The sequence below is a fragment of the Bos indicus genome, chromosome 16 (assembly GCF_029378745.1).
Source record: "Bos indicus isolate NIAB-ARS_2022 breed Sahiwal x Tharparkar chromosome 16, NIAB-ARS_B.indTharparkar_mat_pri_1.0, whole genome shotgun sequence".
Classification (NCBI taxonomy): Eukaryota; Metazoa; Chordata; class Mammalia; order Artiodactyla; family Bovidae; genus Bos; species Bos indicus.
In genome coordinates, this window is record NC_091775.1 from 42,575,775 (window position 1) to 42,603,536 (window position 27,762).

General features: G+C 53.9%; 2 protein-coding genes and 1 long non-coding RNA gene across 3 annotated transcripts in view; 2 read left to right on the plus strand and 1 right to left on the minus strand.

The window, feature by feature from the left end:
• PLOD1 (procollagen-lysine,2-oxoglutarate 5-dioxygenase 1) overlaps positions 1 to 15,192 on the minus strand; it is a 29,486-nt gene extending 14,294 nt beyond the window's left edge. Inside the window, exons 1-7 of the mRNA XM_019976596.2 lie at positions 15,024 to 15,192; positions 6,460 to 6,551; positions 6,169 to 6,299; positions 4,992 to 5,155; positions 3,751 to 3,863; positions 1,942 to 2,005; positions 935 to 1,032 (exon numbers count right to left, since the gene is read on the minus strand). Coding sequence (XP_019832155.1) covers positions 935 to 1,032; positions 1,942 to 2,005; positions 3,751 to 3,863; positions 4,992 to 5,155; positions 6,169 to 6,299; positions 6,460 to 6,551; positions 15,024 to 15,099 — 738 coding nt within the window. The 5' untranslated portion in view covers positions 15,100 to 15,192. The remainder of the gene's footprint in view (positions 1 to 934; positions 1,033 to 1,941; positions 2,006 to 3,750; positions 3,864 to 4,991; positions 5,156 to 6,168; positions 6,300 to 6,459; positions 6,552 to 15,023) is intronic.
• Positions 15,043 to 19,510, plus strand: LOC139176387 (uncharacterized). The gene is made up of 2 exons (XR_011560804.1): positions 15,043 to 15,163; positions 17,805 to 19,510. It is a non-coding gene; the product is annotated as an uncharacterized lncRNA (long non-coding RNA).
• A 1,239-nt stretch (positions 19,511 to 20,749) lies between these two features.
• Positions 20,750 to 26,835, plus strand: KIAA2013 (KIAA2013 ortholog). The gene is made up of 3 exons (XM_019976650.2): positions 20,750 to 21,982; positions 23,944 to 24,797; positions 26,145 to 26,835. The coding sequence occupies exons 1-3, from the start codon at positions 20,950 to 20,952 to the stop codon at positions 26,160 to 26,162; spliced, it is 1,905 nt and encodes a 634-aa protein (XP_019832209.2). The 5' UTR covers positions 20,750 to 20,949; the 3' UTR covers positions 26,163 to 26,835.
• The last annotated feature ends 927 nt before the right edge of the window (positions 26,836 to 27,762 follow it).

The window sequence follows — 27,762 nt, forward strand, 5'->3', positions numbered from 1 at the left end:
CCAACCCAGGGTCTGAACCTGCCGCGTCTCCTGCGTCTTCTGCATTGGCAGACGGGTTCTTTACCACTAGTGCCACCTGGAAAGCCCTGTGGACCTCCTGGGAGCGTGTAAAATACAGATTCCTCGGCGCCCCCCCTGCAGACATTTCAAAACTGCAGCTCTTGGGTGGGTGGCGCTAGTGGTAAAGAACCCACTTGCCAATGCAGGAGACACCAGAGATGTGGATTCAATCCCTGAGGGTTGGGAAGATCCCCTGGAGGAGGGCATTGCAACCCACTCCGGTATTCTTTCCTGGAAAATCCCATGGACAGAGGAGCCTGGCAGGCCACAGCCCATGGGGCCACAATGAGGGGGACACAACTGAGCAACTAAGCACACACGCACTTGGGCGGCGTCAGGAAACCTGCATTTAAACACACTCCCCTTCCCCTCCCATCCACCTGATTCTGAAGGAGTGGTTGAGGACCACACTCCTAGAAACCAGTTGGGATCCAGGGGCCTGTCCCTCAAGGGCCAGGGGAGGCTGGCCTGCACCCCTGCCCCTCCTGCAGCTCTGGGAGAACAGGGAACATTCTGTCCTGTTCAGGGCTGGCGGGGCCTCACGCCTTGGTGCAAACATGCAATGATAGTTGAATGTAGGAACAAGTCTGCCCTGGGGTGGCAGAGTACAGATGACTCAAGGCAGCCCCGCCTGGGCCTGATGGAGACAGTGCCTCCTCTGTGGTCCAGCACAGACAGACAGGGCATCACTGACCGTGCGGGTACAGAGAGGCAGCACCATCCTGAACTCAGATGTGAGGACAGAGGCAGTGAGCGTGTCCCAGGTAGGTGGCCCCAAACCCAAGGGGAAGCTTGGGGTCACAGTGAGAGCACAACCCCGGATTCTGGATCTCTCCCCCCACGACTCTCCCCTGGGGCTGGGGCCCCTCCCTACCTTGGTGGGCCCGTTGCCATGAATCAGGACTGGGAGGGTGTCGTAGGCCAGGTTCCTCGCTCTCACTTGGCCCATTTCAAACTTGAGCACGACCTCATCTGTGGGTCAGAAAACAGAGACCTGTCCAGCATCAGGCCCAGAGGCCAAGTTCTGGGCTCCGACCCAGACAGTCTGCACATAAGACAGCAGGTAGGACTGCTCTGTCTGACAGTTATAAAATGCAAACGGGCCTTTTCCCAGAGGCCTGAGAAGACGCCTGGCATGGAGGCCTTTTGTGGTGAGTGATCATGTGAGGGGAGCCCCTCTGTGCAAGCCCCTGACCCACCCAAGAAGCGGTCTGGACCCAGCTTCTTAACCAAGGCTCATGAACTCCCAGAACCCACAGACCAAAGGGTGTGATGTCTCTGCACCTCGCTGGGATGGGACCCAGAGCTCTCCTCAGACTCTCAAAGGGGTCCATTTACCCCCATTAAATCACCAATCAACGATCTGGTCCAACTTCTCTTTTCTAAGGGTGGGAAAACAGACGCCCGAGGGTATGTGTTTGTGTCTTGCCTGAGGTCATCCAGCAAAATAGTGGCAAAGCAACGTCATCACCAGCCACTGACTTGGGACCAGGCCAAGAGCATTTGTGGTTTCAAGTGTCAAGCAGCCTCTCTGCTTCCCATGTCATCCATCAACTCCCTGCCCCCAGCTCAGGAAGTCTTCACTTGGGAGGTGGGAGAGCAGGGGAAGGAGGTGAAGTAGGCTCACCTTGAAGGACCAGGGACGCAGGGCAGGGATGGGGTACCCACTGAGTGCATCACCCAGCCCCTCCCAGTCTGAGCCCTGGTGTCCCGCAGGTTCTCTGGACTGACCTTCTGGCCCTCCTTTCTTCATCCCCAAAGAGACATAGCTCTGCCCCCAGAGAAAATCCCAGCACAACAGCTGAGAGGAACCTTCTTCGCTGGAATCCTCATCTCCTTACCACTCCTCTCAGGATTCCCCTCCCTGTCGGGGCTGCTCACCCAAGGCTCCATCCAAATTCTGGAATATTCGGCAACGGTGGTCCAGGGTGATATTGATCTGCTCCTGTAGGAAAGAGGGTATTGGACTGCACCAGGAACAAGCCCTGGCAGTGGACAGGGCTCCATCACCCAGTGTGGGGAGCCAGCCCTCCCACTTCTGCCACTTCCTCTCCCTCCATCCACTTTTCCCCGTCACATCAGGGCAGCTAGGATCCCTGGGAAGCCAGTCAGTGGCCAAGCCCCTGGGATTTACTGCTCTAGCACCTTTACTCACGAGAACTAGGGACTCTCTGAACTGGAAAGAATCTAAGGGGACAGCTGGTTCAACAACAGCCGTTGTGATAACAGATGCTTGTTTAGCACTCAACTGGGTGCCAATCACTATTCTAAGTATTACATGCACACTCATTTAATCCACAGAACATCCTTGTGAGAAAGTATCATCATCATTGCATTTCACAGATTTAAAAACAAGGCACAGAGAGGTTGGATAATTTGCTCAAGGTCATGCAGCTAGTAACTGGCTAAGCTGGCATTGGAAACGGGCAGCCTGGCCCTGAGGTCCATGTTCACAACATAACGCTACTGCTTGCAGATGCGACTATGTCTCAAGGAGCCCTAGGTCAGGCCAAGTGACACTCTAGGCTCAGCCTTCATCCCACAGAGAGCAGCTCTACCATTTTAGACCACAGGCTTCTACTAGCAATGTCACTGGAGGCAGAGGGGAAGGAGAAGGAAGGACTGAGCCAACAAAGATCAAGTTCATAGTTTCCACTGCACAAGTCCAACTGCTTCACTTCATTATTTCATGGATAATAAAAATTGAGACCCAGAGAGGGAAAGTGACTTACCCTTTGTCAGGCAACACAGCATAAATTGGGGTTGAGGGGGTGTGCAGGGCAGAATCCAGGAATACTGACCCTCTCCCCAAGAGTTCCCTAACTTTCCTGCCTGCCCAGAGGACACTGGCTGGCTTTGGGGCTACACCTGCTCGGTTCTACCACCTCCACTCCCCTCAAGGATCCCTGCCTTGAGACAGGCTCAGAGGCCTGGCCTGTGGGGCCCAGGTCCAGTCAAGACCTCATCAGTCCCTTAGAACTCCTCCAAGTTGGGTGGGCCAGGGGCAGCTCAGGCTGTCAGTTCCTTTCATGACCATCCTCACCACCTGCCACGAGGCTGTAAATTCCTCCTCTGCCCAGTTTGAGGGTTCAGGAGGGCAGAAACCCCAACTGTCTCGTTCATTACCTACGCCTGACAGTGTCTCACACACAACTCAGCAAATATCTGCTGGGGCTTCCCTGGTGGCTCAGTGGTTAAGAATCTGCCTACCAGTGCAGGAGACACAGGTTCAATCCCTGATCCAGGAAGACCCCACAGGCCATGGAGCAACTAAGCAGGCGCACCGCAACTACGGAGCCTGTGCGCTAGGGCCTGGGAGCTGCAACCACTGAGCCCACTTGCTGCAACTACTGAAGCCTGAGTGCCCTGGAGCCCAGACTCTGCAGCAAGAGAAGCCACTGCGATGAGAAGCCTGAGCACCAGAACTGGAGAGTAGCCCCCATTCTCTGCAACTAGAGAAAAGCTGGTCCAGCAACAAAGACTCAGGACAGCCGAAAATAAAAAGGTAAATACTATAAATAAAATGTTTTTTAATACCTGCTGAATAAATGAGTGAATCAAAGAATATGTAAGTGGGGTGTCAATGCCCAGCCCAGGGGGTCAAGTCTGGGGGGTAGGGGCTGCTCCCAGTGCAGCCCAGTCTGGGGGATCCAGTGTCAAGATCTCACAGCCCTACCCACTGCTGCTTACCCTCTTCTCTGGGTCCAAGAAGATCTTGGTGTAAAAGAGCTGATCGCTGTCGCTGTCCTGGCCTTCCCACTCTGCCACCAGTTTGCTAAGGTTGGGAGCATAACCGATGAAGCCTGGGGGTGGGGGACATATAGACAGACACTCAATTTCTGGCCTCTGAGTCAGGGGCCTCCTCCCAGCCTTCCCTCTCACCCACCTTTCACTTCTTTATTCATAAGCCCTGCCTCCTCTCAGAAGCCCTCCTGGATTGAGGGGAGGTGCTGTCTATAGGCTGGAAACAGCCTATCTGTTAATGCCACTTGGTGACAAGTTCCCACTGAGCCCAGAGAGAAAAATCACTGTTGTCCATTAACCTGCACCAGTTCAGGTCCTGGGCAGCACACAGGAGGGGAATGAATGAGTTACACTGAAGCCCAGGAGTAAAGGGCTGGTGGGGCATAGGTTTGGAGCCCCTTTTCGACAGGTATCCAGGAAACTTGACCCAGAGAAGGGCAGAGGCTGAGCCGAGGTCACACAGTGCAGGAGGGGATAGAGGGAAAAGCCCACATAGCTCCTTAACTACTGTGCAGCCTGGTGGGAGGGGAAGAGAAAAAGCAGGTGGGCAGCCAGGAAAGGGCCCCGCCCCAGAGGACACCTCCACCCCTGGGCCAGGGCCAGGCCATCTGGGCTGCGCTATCTCAGCCAATAGGGAAACAAGGTTGCTGGAGCAGATCCTCCCTTCGTGGCTAGACAGGGGAATCCAGAATAAAATATGGGTTTTATTCTCTGTGCAAGGGGAAGTCACTGAGCAATATGTGTGGACTCGCATCTGTGCTGGATGGAGAATGGACTGGAAGAGGAGAGGCTAGAGGCGGGCAGAGCAGTCAGGGGACTACTGCCCATGCCAGCAGCCCGGAGAGGCGGTGGCCAGGGGTGTGGATGTGAGAGGGCAGACTCCAGAGATCTCTTGGAGTGGGAGTGGTGTGACCTGCTGAAGGTGAGGTGGGGGAGGGGAGGGAGGAATTGGGGGTGACTCCCTGTTCTATCCTGTGCAGATCAGGGGAGCTATTGAATGAGATAAGCAAGACTGCAGTGGAGCTGATTTAAAGGTTAAAAACTCAGGAGTTCTTCTGAGGACTCTGCATTCAGCAGCTCGTGATAGCCATGTGGGATGTCGAGCCAGGGGGTCCTCCCCAAGGCAGTGGATGGACCTCTCTGGAGCCTGCCCTGTCCGCCACACACTGTGCACCCGGGGTCCTCACCTCCAGAGCCCAGGAACCTCTTGCCGTCGGACACCACCGGGTACTTGGCCTCCAGCCTGCGGTCCGGGTAGATGAGCTCCTCGGCCGAGAAGACCACCTGGCTCCTGGCCTGCCGGAACTTCTTCAGGAGCTCTCGGGGCCCCGAGGCAAACACCACATCATAGCTGTGGCCAGAGCCGGGAAAAGATGGAGCAGGGCGGCGAGGAGACGGGGTTGGTAGGGGAGCAGGGGCTCAGAAGGGCACAGGCAGGAGGAGCCCAGGCTTCCCTGGTGGCTCAGATGGTAAAGAATCTGCCTGCAGTGCAGGAGTCCCAGGTTCGATCCCCAGGTCAGGAAGATCCCCTGGAAAAGGGAATGGCTACCCACTCCAGTATCTTTGCCTGGAGAATCCCATGCACAGAGGAGCCTGGTGGGCTATAGGCCACGGGGTTGCAGAGTCAGACACGACTGAGCGACTAACACTTTCCTCCTCCCACGCCTGCCCTGGGCCACATCTAGTAAATAGATCAGCTCTGTTACCTTTGACCCTGCCCATCAAGTTTCCACCCCCTCCCTGGGCAGAGACATGGTCCCCATAATCTGTGACCATTTCACACTCAAAGCATAGCTCAGCGGGCTTCCCTGATGGCTCAGTGGTAAAGAATCCACCTGCAGGAGACACAGGTTCGATCCCTGGTCTGGGAAGATTCCACATGCGACAGAGCAACTAAGTCCATGTGCCACAACTACTGAGCCTGTGCTAGAGCCCAGGAGCCAAAACTACCGAGCCCAAAGAGAAAACTGAGCCCCGTACACCACGACTACTGAAGCCCGAGAGCCCGAGAGCCCGTGCTCAGCAACAAGAGAAGCCACCGTAATGAGAAGCCCCGTGAAATGCAACCAGGGAGTAGCCCCTGCTCATCACAACTAGAGAAAAGCTTGCAAACAGCAATGAAGTGCAACCAAAAACAAATATATAAAATTATATATACTATATATACATTAAAAGAAGCACAGCTCACCATACCTGAGCAGGTCCCCCCACCCATCTTTTCACCAAGAGTGGAAATGAGTCTTTTCTGGGGTGCATAGATCCCTTAGAACTGTAGGCAACCCTAGCTACAGTAATCCCCACCTCATCCCTGATGTCCTGGCAGGGCCTCATTCTAGAATATTCTTCTACCTCTCAGATGCCTACCTGTCTGTGAAGAGAATGACCAGGTTCTCCTTGTCGGCGTGCTTCTCCAGGGCTTTCTTCAATAGCCGGACCTTCAGCCCTCCGCCTGCCAACATCGCCTCCCCAGGCCAGTCCTCCCCCAGCCCCAGCGCCTGCAGAGACAGGCCCCTTAACATGGGCTTTTGCTAAAAAGAAACCTGGCCAGCTCAATTTCCAGCCCCACCTGGGCATCTGACAGACCGAGCATCGTGACTTCTATCTGTCCAGCACCTCCCCTCGGCTGTCTCTGCCCCCACCCAGGGAGCCCCCTACCTGGATCTTGTAGTTGAAGAACTGAGCTGAGCGCTTAAAGCGTCGGAACCCCTCGGTCTCCTTCGTAGCCACAGTGAGGACCAAAAGGTTGTCTAGGGACAGAGAAGGGAACGGAGGATGAAGAGAGGTGACGTCAGGAGTGGGTAACTGTGCCCAAAGGGATGTGTCAAATCTCACGGGATGTATCTTCACATCAACCCATCACAGACAAGGGCCCAGGGAGGAAGGGGCACATCTAAGATCACTCCTCAGGTTAATGTCAGAGGTGGGACATGACATGGGTCTCTGTCCATCTGGTGACTGACCAACATGGCAGGAAGCGCCCAGGGCAGAGGCGTCTGCACCTTGCATTGTGGGACTGGGTCTCTGGATTTGGGGGCAGAGGAAAGGATTCGCTCTGAGTGTTGGACACCAGGAGGACCTCTCTGGCCACTGTCAGACATCAGCCTGGGAACAACCTCCACTCTCCCTGCCTGCACTCAGGGCAGACATTGCTAACTGATCTCAACACATTTTTGTGTTGAGCCTCACTTGGCCTTGGATTCTCCCAACACCATGAGAACCAAGAAGAGTTGGCCTGCAGTAGAAATTCACTTGAAATCCTGGCCTTCGGCCAAGAGTGGCTATGCTACCTTTTTTTTTTAAAAAAACAACACTTTTTAAAATTTTATATTGGAGTATAAGCAATTATCCTGGAATAGGAAATGGCACCCCATTCCAGTATTCTTGCCTGGAAAATTCCATGGGCAGAGGAGCCTGGCAAGCTACAGGCCATGGGGCCGCAAAGAGTCAGGCGTGACTGAGCACATAATTGATTAACAAGGTTGTGATAGTTTCAGGTGGACAGCAAAGGGACTCAGCCACACATATCCATTCTCCCCCAGGTTCCTCTCCCCCAGGCTGCCACACACTGAACAGAGTTCCCTGTGCTAGACAGTAGGTCCTTGTTTGTTATCCGTTTTAAATAGAGCAGTGGGTATATGTCCATCCCAAACTCCCTATCCCTTCCTCCCATCCTTACCCCCAGCAACTGTAAGTTCGTTCTCTAAGTCTGTGAGTCTCTTTCTGAAGTAAGTCAGACAGAGAAGGAAAAATATTCTATGGCATTCCTTATATGTGGAATCTAAAAAGTGATATAAATGAACTTACTTATGCTACCTTTTTAACAAGGAACCACTCTGGACTCTGCAGGGTGGCTTTATCTCTACAACAGAACCTCCTGGAAACTCTCCCACATGCCGTCTCTGGGAGCCCTGGACAAACCATTCCCAGACCATACTTTGAGACTGCATTCTCTGGGAAGTAAAGGCTCTGGGAGTTCCCTGGTGTACTAGTGGTTAGGAGTCTGGGCTTTCACTGCTGAGGCCCAGGTTGAATCTATGGTTGGGGAAAAAAAAAACTCTGTAGCTGGCTTGGCTAGGCTCCTGGCTCTTTTCCTTACCAACTGCGTGAGCCTGGGCGAGTCCTTAACCTTCTGAGCTGCAGTTTCCCCCTTGTAAAACAGGGGTAATAACCGTACCTGCTTCCCAGGGCTGCTAGACTAATTAAATGAGATCAGGCTCTGGTGGTTCAGACAGTAAAGAATCCACCTGCAATACAGGAGACCTGGGTTCAATCCCTGGGTTGCAAAGATCCCCTGGAGAAGGGAATGGCTACCCACTCCAGTATTCTTGACTGGAGAATTCTTTATGGACGGAGGAACCTGGCGGGCCACAGTCCATGGGGACCCAAAGAGTCAGACACGACTGAGTGACCAACGCTTTCACATTTTTCACTTTCTGTGCTCAGTCATGAGCGCTTTTTCACTTTCACACGCTCAGTCATGTCTGACTCTTTGTGACCCCATGGACTGTAGCCTAGACCCCTCTGTCCATAGGAATTCTCCAGGCAAGAATACTGGAGTGGGTTACCATGCCCTCCTCCAGGGGATCTTTCCAACCCAGGGATCAAACCCAGGTCTCCTGCATTGCAGGCGGATTCTTTACCGTCTGAGCCACCAGGGAAGCTCATTTCACTTCCAGGCCTGGAATATCCTTGTTGGAATGCTGGCACACACTAAGAGCTACTCTTGGTGCTGATCACTGAGAGGCAAACGCCTTGCTCTGGCATTCAGGGTCCCTGCCCACTGGCCTTTGACATCCTCATTCCCTCCACCAAGCAGGCCCTGCTCCTCACCTTGCTGGGCACCTCCCTCCTGCCAGGGCTTTCTCTCTCTGCCCTTTCTCTAACCTTCCTCCCGGTCTCAGGGCCAGTGACACTTCTTCGCTACCTCCACGTCTATGAAGCCTTCTTGGATTTCTCTTGACCTCTCTCCTGCCCTCAGAGGCAGGACTCCATCATCTGCAGCACTCATCATTGATTCGCTGGGTGAGTCTTGTTTCCCTGGGGTCCAGGACCTAGCACTTTTATGGCCACTCCAAGTGGCCAGGCCAGCACAGGTAGGTCAGGCCCTCTCACCCTGACCTCCCCAAGAAGTCAGGAGGAGCCTGGGCTAAAAGAACAAAGGGGCAAAGCCGGCTGAGCCCCCTGCTCTGGGACCAGGCAGCTGGTCCCAGAGCAGGGGGTTGGCGCCAGGCAGCCGGGCCAAGATTGGCAAGAATCCACTGATGGTGGGTCCAGAGACCTGGGACAGAAAAGGGTGGATTCATTAGGCAGGTGTGCAGAGGGGAGGCCTCACCATCTGACCCTGGGGTCCAGAGAAGAGGGGTGTGGCTCACACTCAGGGGAAGGATTCCCCTCAACCCCTCTGGATGGTTAATTCTGCCCCCAGGCAAGGAGAGCCAAAGCCTCAGCTCTCAGGCCTTCTGGTCGACAGCAGGGACTGCTGGGGACAGGAAGAGTGTCACATTTCATGGATGGAAAAAGCCAGTGTGTGCATCTATGTGAGATTCTGGATTCTCTACTGGCAAGGGCTCCTGAAGTCCGGCGGCAGGAGGAGGGGCGGGGGAAAGACTCAGACACAGTAACCTGCCCAAGGCAGCACAATGATGTGGACGCAGACATCGGGCTCTAAAGGCCCCTATCTTAACTCTGCATGTCCTGCTCAGGCCTGGATTGTGGTCAGGCATCCGTCTCCATCTAAAGAGACGGTCCAGCCAGGCCCTCCCCATATGCCCCCTTCCACCTGCCCAGCCTGTCTCTGCTCAGTTTTCCTTGCCAGGGTCTTGCAAGGGGACCTTACAAATTCTATACTCCTTGGGCAACACAATGTCCACTCTCCTGGCCATGATCGCCCAATACAGGGGGTCCCAAACCTGCCTGCATATTAGCATCACAAAGGAGGTTGTGAAATCTACACTCCTGGGTCCCAGGACCAGCAATCTGAGATGGAGCCAGGAGGCTGGATTGGATTCATCCTCCACTTCCCTGGTGATTTCTGATGTCAGCCATATTTAGAAACCTCTGGTTCCACCCATCCCCTGGTCTTCTGACTCTAGGCTCCAATGCAGGGCCTGGGAGGCTGATGTTGTTCAGTTGCTCAGTTGTGTCCGACTCTCTGTGACCCCATGGACTGCAGTAGGCCAGGATTCTCTCTCCTTTACCATTTCCCAGAGTTTGCTCAAACTCTTGTCCATTGAATCAGTGATGCCATCCAACCATCTCATCCTCTGTCGTTCCCCTCCTCCTCTTGCCTTCAATCTTTCCCAGCATCAAGGTCTTTTCTAATGAGTCGGCTCTTCACATCAAGTAGCCAAGTATAGGCATTTTAGCCTCAGCATCAGTCCTTCCAATGAATATTCAGGGTTGATTTCTTGTAGGATGGACTGGATAGGACCACCCATCCCCTGGTCCTCTGACTCTAGGCTCCCGTGCAGGGGCTTGGGAGGTGGTTCACAGCAAGAGAACTCAAGGCAGGCTCCTGCCCTAAGGGACCCTGGCACCAGCTCTCAACATCCCCAGGAAACTGCCCTGATGAATCCAACCAGCACCCTATTCTTTTGTCCTGCCTGCAAAACTTGCTCCTTCCCCAGACCACCTCCAGGAAGCCCTCCTCAATCTCATCCCCTTATCCATCGGTCCTCAGCTCAAGCAGTCTCAGTGTGCCCAGCAGGTGCAGTACCAGTACAAACCTGCTCGCCCTCCCTTTGTCATGCTGAGCCCAACATGTCTGTTTCCTCGGTGCCCCTCCCCCTCTCCAAGGCTGGGACTGAGTGTGACTTGGGCCTGATGTGCAGAGTGTGGCCTGCGGAGCCCTGTGGGAAGTGACTAGTAGGCACTAGCACCAGCTGAGCCTTGACTCAATGCCATGAACTGCCTGAGGCGTGTCACATCTGTTACCGAACTTAACCATCAACATCTTAAGCGGGGACTTTTCTGGTGGTCCAGTGGTTAAGAATCCTCCTGCCAATGCTGGGGACACAGGTTTGATCTTGGTCTGGGAAGATCTCTCATGCTGCAAGGCAACTAAGCCCGTGCACCAGAACTACTGAGCCTGCACTCCAGGGCCTGTGCTCCATGACGAGAGAAGCTACCGCAAGGAGAAGCCCACTCGCCGCAACTAGAGAAAAGCCTACAGGCAGCCATGAAGATCCAGCACAGCCAATTAAATAATTTTTTAAAAAACCATCCTATGTGATAGGTGATATTTCTACTCTCCTTCTTATAGGTGAAGAAACTGAGGCACAGAGAAGCTACATAACCTGCCCAAGATCACAGAACCTTGAAGTATAGGACAGGAATGAGCTGGAATCCCACACGTCCATGCCCTTCACCTCCCTGTCCAAGATCCTGGAATGCTGGGAATCCCAGCTGCCGGCTGAATCCAGCCTTTCCAGCCGCCTTCTCTCAGGCCTCCCCAGCATGGGCACCCGGCTCCAGTCATGCGGTAAGGTCTCTTACCAATTCACCGCGCAGCCAGAGCTCTGGGCAGCTCACAGGGTAACAACGTGGAGGATTTGCCATCCATGAACACCAGGGACCCGCCCACCTGCTTGCTGTCTGGTCCAGCTAGCTGCCACGGGCTGAGGCCAAGGCCCACGTGAGGCTGGCCATCCAGGGCTCTCGGTCCCCTTGACCTGCTGCTCCAAGTCCAGCAGTGGTTTCCCTGGAAAGATGATGACCCATGATCCAGGGTCAGCAGAGATAAACCAGACAGCAGAGCGGAGTGGCAAACTGCGAAAGACAGACTGCTGGGAGAGTAACTTAAACTCTCTGCGCCTCTGTTTTCCTATCTGCAAAATGGGAGTAGTAACAATAGTATCAGGGAATTCCTCGGCAGTCCAGCAATGGTTAGAACTCTTCGCTTTCACTGCTGAAGGTCCAAGTTCAATCCCTGGTCACAGAACTAAGATCTTGCAAGCTGTACAGCGCAGCCAGGAAAAAAAATCACCTTCCTCCAGAGACTCTTGTGAGGATTGAATGAGCTTGGCTGGGGAGTCCCAGGAGTTTTTGTCATAGGGAACCTCCCCTAACAGAGGGAGCTGTGCTGGGGGGACCAGGATGGAGGGGAGCTGCCTTCCTGAGAGCAAGAATGACCGGAAAGGCTGAGCCAGGGGCTTGCAGGAGTGCAGACATCTCTCTGGGATCCTAAGAGAAGGCTGAGGATTCAGGCCAGTTCAGCTGTGCTCCATGGTATGCCAACTCCTCGCCCCAAGCAATGCCAGCCCAGGCAAGGGGGCAGACGGTCTGTGTGTCTTGGATTTCAAGGTGTGGTCAGGACACACCCGGTCTGCTCCCTAGGGAGGTGGAAATGAATGAAAACTCCTCCCCCGTCCCCAACGCCCACCTGAGGCTGGAACGGAAGCAGAGCCGGGAAATGGGGATTCCCAGGGCCAGAGCCAACCCTGCCTCTCCCCAGAGGTATGGCCTCCCACTCACACCCTTAGGTCTCCTCAGACTCCCCCCTCCCAACACACACACACACACACCAACCAGCTGGGTCTGCCTGCTTCTCCATTTCCCACTGTTCCACAGCAGGGCTTGAAGCTCCCACCCGAGCCTAGCTGGTAATCCTGGAGCCTCAGACTACGGGGCTCAGGCTTGTCCTCCCTTCTCCGTGGCCAGATGAAGGCCTGCAGGGAAAGGCGTGAGCCCAGGAAGAAGGGAGAGGGAAAAAAGGCAGAAAGGACAGGGCTGCCTCTGGGGACTCTCCTGCTCCCTCAGCTATGTGCAAATTTGCTTGTTTGGATCCTGCTTTATTGAAAGCCTTTTCTGGTCCCCCCCATCAGTCTGGGGGCTCCCCCAGGAGGGGGCAATGTCTCTTCCCTCAGGCACAGAGGGCTCTGTATCCCCCACCAGATTGGGTGTCCACTGCGGTGAGGAGCTCTGTGTCTTCCCGCCTCAGATTGGGAGCACCCTGAAAGTGAGAACCATCCATCTTTCCCTCCCTGTGTCGAATCCTTGGGTGTTTGAAGGGTGGACAAGCTCTTGAGAGAACCTCCACCCTACCGCCCAAGCCCCAAACAGCAAGTTCCTGGCCCCACTTCAGGCCTCGCTGGACCCCCAAGGGACATCTGGCCCAGTGCCTGCGCCTGCCCCATGGAACTTTCCTCTGCAGCTGCACCATCTTGGCCACCTGGTGCTGGGCTGGGTGTCCCCGCCCAGCCAGGGGAAGGAAGGAGCTGGCCTCGACGGGAGGCCAGTAGGCAGCTTGAGCAAGGCCTAGAGAAAAAACTTCCATCCTCCGCTGTCTTCTTAGCCAGCAGACTGAGGGGTCTCAACCAGCTGGGTCTGGGAGAGCTGGAGAGACTCCTCCTAGCAGCATCTCCCAACAAGGACACCCCTCTAGCCAAAAGTAGGGGTCAGCAGGATCAAGCAGAAGGTCTGAGTTGCAGTCAATGACGCCACCTCCAACCAGCTGTGGCAACCTGAGACCAGGGGTCTAACCTTTTAGGGAACTCAGTCTTTCCAACTGCAAAATGGGCCCAATGATTACTTACGCTATCAAAAAGGTCTGAATGGAGCAAGGGAAGCACAGGGCAGCCACTTGAGAGCAGCCTGATGTTGGCCACATGTCTGGGGACCTGCTTATCTACCAGGTGCTTTACCTGGATTATCTCAGCAACACCCAGAATCCTTCACACTCTGTGGAGGCTGCCTTGCACCTACTCTGCCCCCTCTCATCTCCTGCTGGGGCCTTGTCCTCAATTTGGTCTCTCCAACTCACCCCCCTGGGCTTCATCATAGGTGGCTGGGGTTTCTCTCCTGGGATGGTCTGAAGTGGAGGGAGCCTACATCAGTAGAAGCAGAAGGAAGAGAGACTCAGGGGGTAAAAAGGCCAGCAACTAGACCCCGGCCACAGGCCCTTTGCACATACCACCAGCCCAGCCGTGTGCTTAGCACCGCCCTCACTGGATTTTTTGATGGGTCTTACTGTCCTGGGTACTCCACAAAGTAGCACTGGGCACAAGAAAGAAAATGCCTTGATGGCCTGGGCATTGAGCTGAACTCTCCCCAACAGGGCTCAACCCATGGAATCCCTGTTCGAGCTCTGGGACTGAGGTATGTTCACTCCTGTTTTGCAGGCTAGAACACCAAGCTTCACGGAGATGAAGCAACACTGCTTCCCCATGGGAGACATGCAGCCTTGGGCAGACCCTGACACAAAGGAAGTAGTCAAGAAACGGTGGTTCCCACCCCTTCTCCTGGCCCAAGTCTGCTAAACTACCATCCTGTGTTCGAAGGTTCTCTTGGAGGGTGGACCAAGGAGAACAGGGATGATGGAGGCTGTGGCCAGTCTGGCTCTGCTTCGCTGGGCTTGCCTCCACAGCCTTCAGTGTCCTCCTGGGGGCTCTCAGATGCTCACTGGGCAGGTGGTCCAGGTAGAGATGAGGAGGAGCGTAGCACCCACTTGGGATGGTGGGACACCTTGAAATCCAATCTGCCTTTTGTAGGAGCACTAGACCCGGAATCCAGCAGATCTGAGACCTACCACTCCAAGGCTGGACCTCCCTGGGCAGTCACTGCACCTGTCTGGGCCCCAGTTTCCTCATGGGCAACCCAGACAGAGTTAAGACCCACCTGGCAGGGGCAGAGCAAACCACAGAGGACACAGGCAAGTACCAACGGTTCTGGCATTTGAGCCACCCCTTCCACCCCCAACCCTGCCCAGGGGCCCCTCACTCCATGGTTGTGAGTCCTAGGTGTGAATCCAGGTTCCAAAGTCCACAAGCAGAATGACCTTGGGCAAGTGAGTCAACTCTAGAGCCTCAGTTTGCCCAGCTGGAAAATGGGAATAATAGAAGGATGGGCTTCAGCTTGGGATCGGCTTAACTGATGTCTGACCCGTGGCCAGTGCTCCATACATGGTAGCTACTGTTCTTATTATTATGAGGGCTATTATTATTTGACCCTTCGGGTACTGAACGTCTGGACTTCGGCCATTCTTCCCCTCCAGCGGCATGAAAGTGGGAACCACAACCCTAAGAGGGGAAGTGACTTGTCCAAGTCACCAGCGAGTCAGGGAACCAGCAGCCTGAACCCAGAAACCCTCGGAAGCCCAGGACTTCCCTACAGACCGCTCCTAACGGAGGCAGCCCCTAGACCAGCCCTCCTGCCCCCATCCTCCCGCTCCAGCCCCTAATGCCTCCCTCCCGCACCCCACCTCCCCAGCCCAGAGCCCTCACCCTCCGGCTTGGCGTCACCCTTCGTTTCGGCTAGAAGCAGCCAGCCCAACGGGGCCAGGAGCAGCAGGAGCCGCATGGTTGGGGTCTGGGAACGTCCAGCCGGTCCAGCGGCGCTCGCAGGCTGGAAACTTCGCGATGGGGTAGGCGATCCCCCTGCCACGCACTGGGCCCGCCCCGGGGGCGGTGTCGCGCCGCGCGGCCTGGGGGCAGGGTTTCCTGCAGACTAGCCCGTACCCGTTGTCTCTCCGAGTCCAGGCAGCTCCCTGCGGCCTGTTCCCGCGGCTCCCGGGTCCTTCCGCCGCCGCTCTGCTCCTTCTCGTCTCTCGGGGCTTCATTCCGACCGGGAAAAGGAGGCGAGACGGGGCGAGGCAACAGTTTCTATACCTAGGACCCTGCGCCAAGCCTTGATGGTAACGATCAATGTGAGCCTCGGTTTCCACGCTTGAAAAGTGGGGTTTACGATGGCCGCTATGCATTGGATCTTGCACGGGTTCGTGACATTGTTATCAGTGGGGCACTTAGAACAGCCCCGTGATAAGCTCTCAGTACATCTCAGCCCTTCAGATTTCATTAGTCCTTGTTCAAAGCGAAAGTGGGCGTGAGGGTCTGAGCCTGGAGTAGGCGAGGCCCGCAGGAATGTGTTCCGAGGCACCCACACCCTTGCGAACCCTCCTGGCTGCTGGACGGACATGTAGAAAGCGCATCTCCGACCCACAATAAGGGCTCACTTACTCTGCCTGTCTCTGGGAGGTAAAGGGAACCTCTGAGCCTAGGAAGGTCTTGTCCCTGAGGTCATTGTTGAATGAATGAATGAATGAAATTGTTTACGGTCTTTCACAGAAGTGAGTGCTTCAAGCATGTGGGACTGCTTCAGCATGAGGAATACACCACTGATAGAATGTCATGAGGGGAAAGCAGTATATACACTATGATCCCACTCAGCAAAAATATATCCTTACAGATATGATGCTGAAAGAAAATGGCAGTCAAACGTTTACTGTCGTAATTTCCAGCTTGTAGGAACACGTGTATGTTATTCCCAGGTAGTTTTTATTTTCTTTTTTATATTTTTCATTGTTTTTAGAATCATTTTACAATGAATATATACTATTTGTACAATCCAAACAAAGTCAACACATTATTTATCTATGTATTATTTATTTGACCTCACCAGGTCTTAGTTGCAGCACATGTGATCGTCAACGATCATTCTCGCAGCACGCACTCTAGTTTCAGCATGTGCACTCTGTCTGTGGCCTGTGGGATCTAGTTCCCCAACCAGGAATCGAACCTGGGCACCTTCATTAGGAGCTCTGTCTTAGTGACTGGACTACCAGGGAATCCAACATGTTCTTTTAGAAAGTAGGCACAGTCCCTGGGAACCTGGGAGATCATCTCATTGTACAGAGATTCACTCGTGGTAAAGATGATAAAAATGAAGGCCAGGGGCCCCGGCAGCAAGCTCAAGGTCAAAAGGCAAGTGAAGGGAGGCATGCGTGCCAACCAGGTCCTCTGCCAGCCAAATGGGACCTGGGAACCCATGGCGGGGAGTTTCTGCAGCTGGGGACAGGACTTGATGCCAGGATCCACCGGATGTTTTTTGAATTCAGGAGGATGCAGGCTGAAATTCCAGCTCCTTCGAGGAGGAAATGGAAGGATAAGCAGAGGGGAAGAGAAGGAGCATGTGTTGACTGGCTCAGTTTTCAAAGCTCTGGCTCATGCCCCGTTCCCCAGAGCCCTGCCACTTGGGCAGTATTGCCCCTGTTTGTGAAATGAGGAAACCAGAGCTCAGAGAAGTGGAGCAACTTGCTCAAAGTCACACAGCTGACGTGGGATCACAGAAAGGGAGGCAACTTTTCTCTAACTTCCCTTTTGCTCGGGCTCAAGAAGAATCTCGATGATGGTGATGTACTCTGGACAGAAAAAAATCCTAGGGCAGTGGGGTTCCCAGAGTCATTGCAAATCAGTAGGGGAAATCAATCTTGGAGGCTGGTGGCCTCCCCTGGAGAAAGGATCACCCTGGTAAAGCCTGCTCCACTTCCCCAGTTTCGATCCATTCTTCTCTCCCCACAACCCCCTTCACTAAATTGCTGAAATTTGAACTCGGTCCAAGCGTCATCGGAAAGGAAGGCCTGTATCTTTAAGCAGCCAAGGGTGGCAGCCACCCAGATGTTACTCCCAGTACGTGCTGCACGTGTTGTGCACATTTAAAGGAACAGGACTCTGCTTTTCTGGGAAGGTACAGAAAGGATACAGAAGGTACAGAAAGGTACAGAAGGTACAGAAAGTCGCAAGGAGTCACGCAAAAGAGACACGACTGAGCGACTTCACGTTCACGTTCAGGTTCACGTTCACAGAAAGGATAGCTGGGCTAGAGGGCAGTGATCTGGTGCCACAAGAGGCTTTTCTCCCTTTCATTCTCTGCTTTTATCCATTTTTATCATTTCTTTTGTTGACCCGAGGAGGTGTGATGGTCTCAGTGAACAGCTATTCTCTGTGTTTTCAGCCGATTCTCAGCCTCCGCCCCCTTCACAGCCATCAGCTAGTCCCACTGGTACCTACTCCTTTTAATAATAATAATAATAGTAATAGAATTTCCAAGCTGTTTCCTTAAATGAAAAAAGTAATATGCTAAGTCCCACTGGCTTCCACTCCCTTTAATAATAATAATAGAAATTCCAAGCTGTTCTCGTAAATGAAAAAAGTAATATGCAAGTGTATATCATATGCTATAATTTCTGTGAAGGAAAAAATATAGATCTCTGTCTATATGTTTGTTAGTGAATAGAGTTTCTGGAAAAGTATCCAAGGAACAAGAAGCAGTGGTTCCACCTAGGAAGAGGAACTAACTAGCTGGAGCTCCCGGAAAGAGGAAGACTTAAAGTCCACGCTTCACCCTTTTGTATATTTTGAATTTTGTATCATGTACGTGTGTTTTCTGTTTCCTAGCCAAATAAATAAATAATGAGTGTTATTTTTTGAGTCTGTGTGTGTGTGTGTGTGTGTGTTAGTCAGTCAGTTGTGTCTGACTCTTTGCAACCCCATGAACTGTAGCCCTTCCAGCCTCCTCTGTCCATGAGATTCTCCAGGCAAGAATACTGGAGTGAGTTGCCATGCCACTCTCAAGGGGATCTTTCCTGATCCAGGGATCATACCAGTGTCTCCTGCATCACAGGCAGATTCTTTACTGCTGAGCCACTGGGAAACATATTTTAAGCCAGGCAATATGCTAAATGTTTAACTTGTTTGTCCAGCTTAAGTCTCAGACAAATACAGCGCTGTCTTATGATCCCGATTTTATGGATGGAGAAATCGAGGCCCAAGGAAGTTAGTTGACTTGCTAGCAAGGGGCAAGGCCAAGCAAGATTCAAAACCCAGGTAGCCTCATGCCAGGGTCCTCACTCTTTTTTTTTTTTAATTTACTTTTAACTGCGCTGGATCTTTGTTGCTGCATGCTGGCTTTCTCTAGTTGAAGCAAGAGGGGGCTACTCTTTGTTGTGGTCCATGGGCTTCTCATTGCAGTGACTTCTTCTGTTGTGGAGAATGGGCTCCAGAGCCTCAGGCTTCAGTAGTTGTGACTCACTGGCTTCATTGCCCCAAAGTATGTAGGATCTTCTGGACCAGGGATAAAACCCATGTTTCCTACACTGGCCAGCAGATTCTTTACCGCTGGACCATCAGGGAAATCCAAGGTCCTTTCTCCTGACCTTCTGACTTTGTTATGGCTATATTGCTGACCCTGTGATTCCTTCCCCTGGGGTGTTTGAGAGTGATAAGAAGTTAAGAGAGAGGGGGGGCTTCCCTGGTGGCTCAGTGGTAAAGAATTCACCTGCCAATGTAGGAGATGGGGATTCCATCCCTGAGTGGGGAAGATTCCCTGGAGGAAATGGCAACCCACTCCAGTATTCTTGCCTGGGAAACCACATGGATAGAGGAGCCTGGTGGGCTAAGAGTCGAGTTGGATACGACTTAGCGACTAAACGACAATAATGACAAGGGAGTTAAGAGCACCAACAATGACCCTTCTCTTTGACGTAGAAATCTACTTCCAGAAATTGCTCCCCTAGAAACAATCTCAAAAGTAGACCAAGCTATATGTCTGTCACACAGATGTTTGTGATAGCAAAAACAATTACATGGGTTTACATGTACTGTGGACTTGTACCTTGCTTGCTTTGCTTGTATTAACTTATTTATTCCTCACAAATCTGAGAGGCAGGTTCCCTGGTCATTCCCATTTTACAGGTGGGATCAAGCCTGGTTTAGTCCTTTGCTCTCATTTCACTGTTCCTCCCAAGTACTTCTGCCTTGCTGAGTTGGTTGGATGGATTCTATCTCTCTAACTTTAGGTTACGGATTCCTGCACATTCTTGAAGCTGTCCTGTGGGGCTTGTGAAATCCTTGTGGGAGTTAAGAATTCTGTGTGTATGTTTTGATAATGATCTTAAAAAAAAAAAAAAGGTGAGCATACTGAAGGATCACCTGGAGAGTCGCCTTCTCTTAGGGTGCTGGCCCTAGAACTCAGCAAACACATCTGCATCTGCACACAGCTCACAAGAAGCCACCTCAAATGACCATATAATTTTCAACAACTGGGAAGCACACTGTCTGACTTTGGAATGTCCTGAAAGTAAAACAGAAACAATCGTCCCCTTGTCTGCTCCTGTGCTCAGATTGAATTTTTTTCCCCCAGAAACAAAATTTCTCTTCTGCATTGATAATTCACAATTGAAAAGCATTTTCAAAGCATGCAGCTTTAGTGTTGTATGTTATTTAATAAGTGAAAACTCACAGCTGACATCAAGAAGATGACTCAGGGGCCTTCCCTGGTGATCCAGTGGTTAAGAATTCCCTGGTGGCTCAGACAGTAATGCAGAGCAGGAGACCAGGGTTCCATCCTTGGATCAGGAAGATCCCCTGGAGAAGAGAATGGCAACCCACTCCAGTATTCTTGCCTGAAGAATTCCACGGACAGAGGGGCCTGGTGGGCTACAGTTCATGGACTGGCAAAGAATCATACAGGACTGAGCCACTATCATTTTCTTTTCCAATGCAGGGAACGTGGTTTCGATCCCTGGTCTGGGAAAATTCCACGTGCCTTGGGCAGTTAAGCCCTCTAGAGAGGCCGCATGCTGACACATGCCAAATAAATAAATAATTAAAAGTTACTTATCTAAAAGAAAAAGAAGATGACTTGGTATGATAGAGAAATGGAGTGTCCTGGAACTGGTTTGTGTTCCATATACTGTACATGCAGCCAGACTGGTCTGGAAAAGTGTCAACAAAATATATCCTAGGAAATCTGATTGACAATGGTTACTTTCTTTTCTTTTTCTTTCTTTTTTTTTTGGGACGGGGTACTATTCTGCACTGTTGTTAAGTATTTTTGCAGTGAGGATCACTTTTACAGAAAAAAGTTTTAAAATTATTAAAAAAAAAATCTTAGGGCTGTTGAATCCATCAGTAGCAGATGGGGCCCAACACGTGTTAGGTTTGGCTAGCGCGGTGGGTTTTTTTCTTTTTTTTTTCCATGAGCTGGAAGCTTCCAGTCTTCAACAGGCCCCTATCAGACTCTTTCTCGGACTTGGCAGAGCTGAAGAACCCGTGGCCCATCCCCCGGCGGCGCCCGCCCCCTCCTCGCTGTGGCCCCGCCTCCTGTAGGGCTCGCTCTCTCCCCTTCCTCCACCCGCCTCTTTTCCATCTGTCGCAAAAGATTCGGCGGCGCTTGACGGCCGGTGTTGTTTGACGGCCGGAGGGAGCCGAGAAGGAGGAGGAAGCCGCTGTGGTGGCTGCCGCGGCGCCTGCGACTGGAGCCGGGGTGGGCGCTGCGGTCCGGGCCCGGGAGTGAGGCGCGGGCGGCCGGGCCGGTGGGCTGGGCGGCGGGCCCGGCGGCCGCCCCCGCGCCGCGCCCGCGCCTGGCGGCCCGATGTGGCTGCAGCAGCGGCTTAAGGGGCTGCCGGGACTGCTGTCGAGCAGCTGGGCCCGCCGCCTACTCTGCCTGCTCGGCCTCCTGGTGCTGCTTCTCTGGTTCGCGGGCTCTGGGGCGCGGCGGGCGGCGGGCGGCCTGCAGCTGCTGCCCTGGCCCCACGGCGAGCCGGGCGCTGCCGAGCCCTCTGCCTGTCTGGAGGCGGCCACCCACGCCTGGCGCAGCCTGCGGGAGCGGGGCGAGGCTGTGCTCCTGGGCCCTGGAGTGCCATCTCTGGTGGCCAACGGCTTCCTGGCCCTGGACGTGGTCGCCAACCGGCTGTGGGTGACCCCTGGGGAGCGGGAGCCCGCCGTGGCGCCGGACTTCGTGCCCTTCGTGCAGCTGCGCCCGCTGAGCGCGCTCCCTGAAGCTGGGGAGTCAGTGTTGCTTCTGCGGGAAGGGCTGCTGCGGCGAGTACGTTGCTTGCAGCTGGGGACCTCGGGTCCCGGCCCTGCGGCCGCCGGCCCGGGCCCCGCCTCGGCCTCCGGCCTGCTCACGGGATCCGGCCGAGACTGCGTGCTGCTGCAGGAGGACTTTCTCGCTCACCGTGGCCGACCCCACGTCTATCTGCAGCGCATCCAGCTCAACAACCCCACGGAACGCGTGGCCGCGCTGCAGACTGTGGGGCCCACTGCCGGCCCGGCCCCCAGGGCCTTCACCAGCACCCTGGAGAAGGTCGGAGACCACCAGTTCCTCCTCTACTCTGGCCGGTCCCCGCCTGTTCCCACGGGGCTGGTGCACCTGGTGGTGGTGGCCGCCAAGAAGTTAGTGGACCGTCTCCAGGTGGCTCCCAGGACGCAGCTGGACGAGACTGTGCTGTGGGTGGTGCACGTTTCTGGCCCTCTTAACCCCCAGGTGCTCAAAAGCAAAGCAGCCAAGGAGCTCAAGGTGCTCCAGGACTTGGCCCGGAAGGAAATGCTGGAGCTCTTGGAGATGCCAGCAGCTGAGCTGCTCCAGGATCACCAGCGCCTCTGGGCTCAGCTCTTCAGTCCAGGTGAGGTCCAGCTTTGTCTGCCGTCCACACCTTGCAGCAGGGTGAGCACAGCCCACCCTGGGGATGCCCCTGCAAAGTCAGCAGAGCTGACATTGAAGGAGGGTCCTGGGGTGGCTCATACTTGGGCTTGGCATTGGGTCTGGGGCTGACTCTTTTGCTCCACCACTTAGTATCTGCGTGACCTTGAACCGGTCGCTGACTCTCTCTCTGCCTGTATTCAAAAATAATAGTAACGCCTACCTCAGAAGACATTTAGCAGAGTCTTAAGAGAGAAGTGCGTAAAGGGCAGGTGTTATTGTTATTTGTTCTTGTAGGTGAAGCCTGGTTTGAGCAGAGTGGTTTGGGGAGTGGGGGAGGATCAATTGATAAAGGATAAATGAAGGGCCTGGCCCGTCCCCGGATTCTTTCCTCAGTTCCCCACAGTTTCAGCTGGTGACAGGCTTGGGCTTCTTTTTTTAAAAAAAATTACTTATTTTTTGGCTGAGCTGGGTCCTTGTTGCAGCATGCAGTTTTCTCTAGTTGTGGCTTGTGGGCTCCAGAGCCCATGGGCTTAGTTGCTGCGTGGCATGTGGAATCTTAGTTCCCCAACCAGGGATCAGACTCTCGTACCCTGCATTGGAAGGTGGATTCTTAACTGCCGGGCCACCAGGGGAGTCCCCGGTGTACGTTTTTAAGGGTCCCCCTGGCTGCTGTCTCAGCGTACAGACAGTAAGTGGGAGTGGGGGGACAGTAGAGTGTGGAGACCAGACACGAGGTTTTGCAGGAGCCCAGGTGAGAGGAGGGTGGCTGGGACCAGAGCTTTGACTGTGGAGGCCGAGGTGGATGACGCTGATACTTTCGGAGCTGGAGCCACTGGGGCTTTCAGTGAACTGGCAGTGGAGAATGAGAACATGAGGGTGACTCCTGAGTTTGTGGGGGAGGGTTCCAGCAGGTGTCTGGAGATGATTTAAGGAAGGATTAGTGGGGGACTGAATTCAAACCTTGTCAAGTTCAAAATGCCTGTCAGACATCCAGGTAGAGACACACATGTGCGGTTAGCTGTCTGAGGCTAGCATTCATACAAATCTGGGAGCTCTTCTGATAAGATGTAGTTTGAGGCTATGAGCCCAGGAGAGAGAAGCAGCCCACAACTGGCCAGGGCATAGGTGACCATTCTGGAGACAGGGGACTGGCCTTTTGACTTGACGTCATAGGCTTGGCTAAGTCGGTGTTCTTCTGGACTCTGGCAGGAGCCCCACTGGCAGGTTTCAGGCCCTCAGGGCTCCACGTGGTCATGTGAGGAAGCCAGGCAGGATATATTCTCTGGAGCTCTAGGGAGACTGGAACTGCTGTTTTTATCCTTAAGGACAAAAACTTCGTGTCCCTGCTGCTCTTTTTGTTGTTGTTGCTGTTAATATTCGGAGAAGGCAATGGCACCCCACTCCAGTACTCTTGCCTGGAAAATCCCATGGATGGAGGAGCCTGGTGGGCTGCAGTCCATGGGGTCGCTAGGAGTCGGACATGACTGAGCGACTTCACTTTCACTTTTCACTTTCATGCATTGGAGAAGGAAATGGCAACCCACTCCAGTGTTCTTGTCTTGAGAATCCCAGGGACAGGGGAGCTTGGGGGGCTGCCATCTATGGGGTCGCACAGAGTTGGACACGACTGAAGCAACTTAGCGGCAGCAGCAGCTGTTAATATTTATTTGGCTACACCAGGTCTTAGTTGCGGTACTCAGAATCTTTGATCTTTGTTGTAGCATGTGGGTTCTTTATTTGCAGCACACACTGAGTTGCAGCATGTGGGAACTGTTCCCCAACCAGGGATCAAACCCTTGTTCTTTGCATTGGGAGCATGGAGTCTTAGCCACTGGACCACCAGGGAAGTCCCTGACTCTGCTGCTCTTGATCTTTGTTCCATAACCTCAGCCTCCCAGCTGTGTTGGTCCTCCTTAACATGCAACCTCTGTGGCATGACAGGTGTGGAAATGAAGAAGATCACTGATGCCCACACTCCGTCTGGCCTGACCGTGAACCTGACGCTGTACTACATGCTGTCCTGCTCCCCAGCCCCGCTGCTCAGCCCCGACCTGAGCCATAGGGAACGGGACCAGATGGAGTCGACGCTCAACTATGAAGATCACTGCTTCAGCGGCCACGCCACCATGCACGCTGAGAACCTCTGGCCAGGCCGCCTGTCCTCCGTCCAGCAGATCCTGCAGCTCTGGGACCTGTGGAGGCTGACCCTGCAGAAGCGCGGTTGCAAGGGGCTGGTGCGGGCGGGCGCCCCCGGCATCCTTCAGGGCATGGTGCTCAGCTTCGGCGGCCTGCAGTTCACCGAGAACCACCTCCAGTTCCAAGCTGACCCTGATGTGCTGCACAACAGCTACGCCCTGCACGGCATCCGCTACAAGAACGACCACATCAACCTGGCCGTGCTCGCGGACGCTGAGGGCAAGCCGTACCTGCACGTGTCTGTAGAGTCCCGAGGCCAGCTCGTCAAGATCTACGCCTGCGAAGCAGGCTGCCTGGATGAGCCTGTGGAGCTGACCTCGGCGCCCCAGGGCCACACCTTCTCGGTCATGGTGACGCAGCCCATCACGCCGCTGCTCTACATCTCCACCGACCTCACGCACCTGCAAGACCTGCGGCACACGCTGCACCTCAAGGCCATCCTGGCCCACGACGAGCACATGGCCCAGCAGGACCCGGGGTTGCCCTTCCTCTTCTGGTTCAGCGTGGCCTCCCTCATCACCCTCTTCCACCTCTTCCTCTTCAAGCTCATCTACAATGAGTACTGTGGGCCTGGCGCCAAGCCCTTCTTCAGGAATAAGGTAGAAAGCCCCTGTGTCTGCAGCACCCAGGGCCCCAGCCTTGATTTCTGCCCCAAGTCTAGGACAGGGTGAGGCTGGGGGAGTGGTGGGGTATCCTTTTTTTTTTTAATTTATTTTTAATTGGAGGGTTATTGCTTTACAACGTTGGGTTGGTTTCTGCCATACATCAGCATAAATCAGCCATCGGTATACGTGTGTCCCCTCCCTCTTGAACCTCCCTCCCGTGAAGTGTCCTTTTAAGCTAGTGTCCTCTGTCCTCATCACAGAGGGGAGCAGGTATGCTTTGAGAGGACATTTAAAAGTACCTTCTTAGAGGAGCCCATTGGAAGGGCACCTGTGGAATCCAGGCATGCATAGATATGTCTGCTGTGCTGGCCTCCCAGGGATGTGGGCAGTCCTGTCACCACATCCTAAATCTCAACAGTTAAAAATACCTGCCAAAACCCCTAGATGGACTTGAAGCCTCTACCTAAACCGCTGATGAGACCCACACCCCCGCCCCTGAGAGCCTGTTTACCGAGTTCAGAAGTCAGTCCCTTGCGGTGAGCCAGCCTCAGGCAGTCGTCTCGTCAGCCAGGACAAGATCATTTCCCTCCTGTTTCCTGAAACATCTTTGCTCCCAGGAAGCCATGGTTTGGGCCATGGTGGCTGTGGGACTCTCATCGAAACATATCTTGGAGTTCAGGATGGGTTTCCCGGGGGGAGGCCGCCTGCCATTCCTCTCATTAGATTGTAGTCGGGTGGAGGGTACATTTAACTCCAGGTCTGTGCTCCCAGTGGCTTCTGGTTCAGAGAAGGAAGTAGCACTTGACCTAAAGGGGTGGGAGAAGGGTCAGAGGCAGGTCTGAGCTTGTCAAGCGTGAGGAACATAGAAGTCAGATCAAAGACAAATGTGCATATGGCCTTCCCGGGTGTCTGTCACGGGCTGCATTGCATTGCATGGGTCTGGCAGCCTCAGTGAAGCAGGTGGGCGGGCTGCTTCTCCCTGCTGGGTGGTGGACTTCTCTGCTGTTAATCTGGCCTAGCCCCATCCACCCATGGTTCCCACCTGATCAGGGGGACAGGCCAGGCAGTCTTCTCAGATCTTGCCCAGTGACTTCCCACCCCTGAAGCCAGGCCTGGCCAAGCAGAGCCTGTGAACTTGCTGCACCCACCTAAGGAGACACCCAGGCCCCGAGTCCAGGATGGCTGAGGCCTGTCTCTGGGCTGGGCGCTGTCATCCCAGCCGGCTGCGAGCCAGGGTGGGATGCCAGCAGGGTGTTCCCATCACCTGCTTCCCTCGAGGTTGCTGTAGCTGTCCCCTGGGGTTGGCATGCGCAGTAACGTCCTGTCTTGTTGGTTGAACAGGAAGATCCCAGTGTCTGAATGACATCAGTCCTGCTTTCAGTGGCGACTTGCACAAGATGCCCAGCACTGAAAGTCCTGCTGCTGCGAACAAGGGATCCTGTGAAAGCACCCAGCCTTTTGTGCCTTGTTGGGGGACACCAGTGACTCAGAAGTGCGTGTAGATGTTCAGGAGTTTGCATCGGGGAGGGGAGGGGAGGGGCCGATGGACTTTTTGTAAGCTTTTGATTCAATAAAATGAACCTGTACGGAAAATACTTGAAATTGAACTCACTCTTTCCACTTTCCCCCTTTCTTCTATCCCAGGAAATAGACTCTCTTTTGAAAAGACTTGTCTAGGAAAAAATGTGTTCTTTTCCTAATTTAATGTGTTCTTTTCTTGAATGAATTTTTATTAATAATTTATTGTTGAGATTTGCCGGATGGCTTTTGTGTCCACTCTTCGGTAGTGAATCTTGGCGGTGATTTCCAGGAGGTCTGGAGCCCCGTAGGCTGCCTGCGTGGAGGGGGCGGGTCTCCGTCACCCTCGGGTTTGCACATCGTGTCCTTACCATGAGCCTGTGGAGACGCCGTTTTGTACCTCTGGGCCTTAGGGGAGGTGTTTAACTTTCCAGTGACTGTTGATTGTTGGGTTTTGGAATACCAAAGCTTTTTTTTTGTCGTTCTGTTTTTAAATAAATCTCTTTCAAACTTCCATGAGCGGTTTGTGTGTGGTTAAAACCTCTGGAGACGTCAGACCTTCCTCAGTCACCAGACGTGGGGAGAATCTGAAGCACAAGGCCCTGCCGTGGTGACAGTGTTCTTTCCCCACGTCCTCTCCCCTTCAGAAGAGCCCCTCAGAGCATGTGGATGTGGCCTCTGCCCCCACCTCAGGGTTTGCTGTGTGTCCTGGCAGAGGGGGCTGCTCCAGGAGTGTCACCGAGGTCTCCTTCTGCTGTGGTGCCTCACCCCCAGCCTGCTGCCCATAGGACTGCTGCTGCTATTTACTCAGTCGTGTCTGACTCTGCAGCTCCATGGACTGTAGCCTACTAGGCTCCTCTGTGGGGTTTCCCAGGTAAGAATACTGGAGCAGGTTTCCATTTTCTACTCCAGGGGATCTTTCCAACCCAGGGATCAAACCCAAGTCTCCTGCATTGGCAGGTGGGTTCTTTACCGCTGAGCCACCTGGGAAGCAGGCCTCCTGCCAGTTCTGGAAGCTAAGGTCTGAATCCTTCGTGGGGAGAATGGAGCAAAGGGGCTGTGCTGAGCATGGCAGTCCACCTTGGGGACCATCACCCTGTTTCCTAGGTGTGTGTTTTGAGCACCTTGACTCAGCTGGTTGGTTTCGGTGCCAAGGTCCCAAGGGTCTGGCCCCCAGCAGGCAGCTGGGAGAGAAAAAACAAGTGCCTCAGGGTCTTCTACGAGCAGCCCTGGTTTACCAGGTGCTTCAGTCCTGAGTACTGTCCTCTCCTGCTCTCAAGGTGCAGAGCATTGAATGCCTCCTGATTCCAGCCAGGGGACCCTTGGCTGGCAGGGGGCGAGGTAGACTGCAGTTCACAGTGTGATGTGGCCTCTAGTCACTGCATTCAACTGGAAGCTTCTTGGCCACAGAAGCAGTGCTTCATGGCTCCCATTCCTCCTG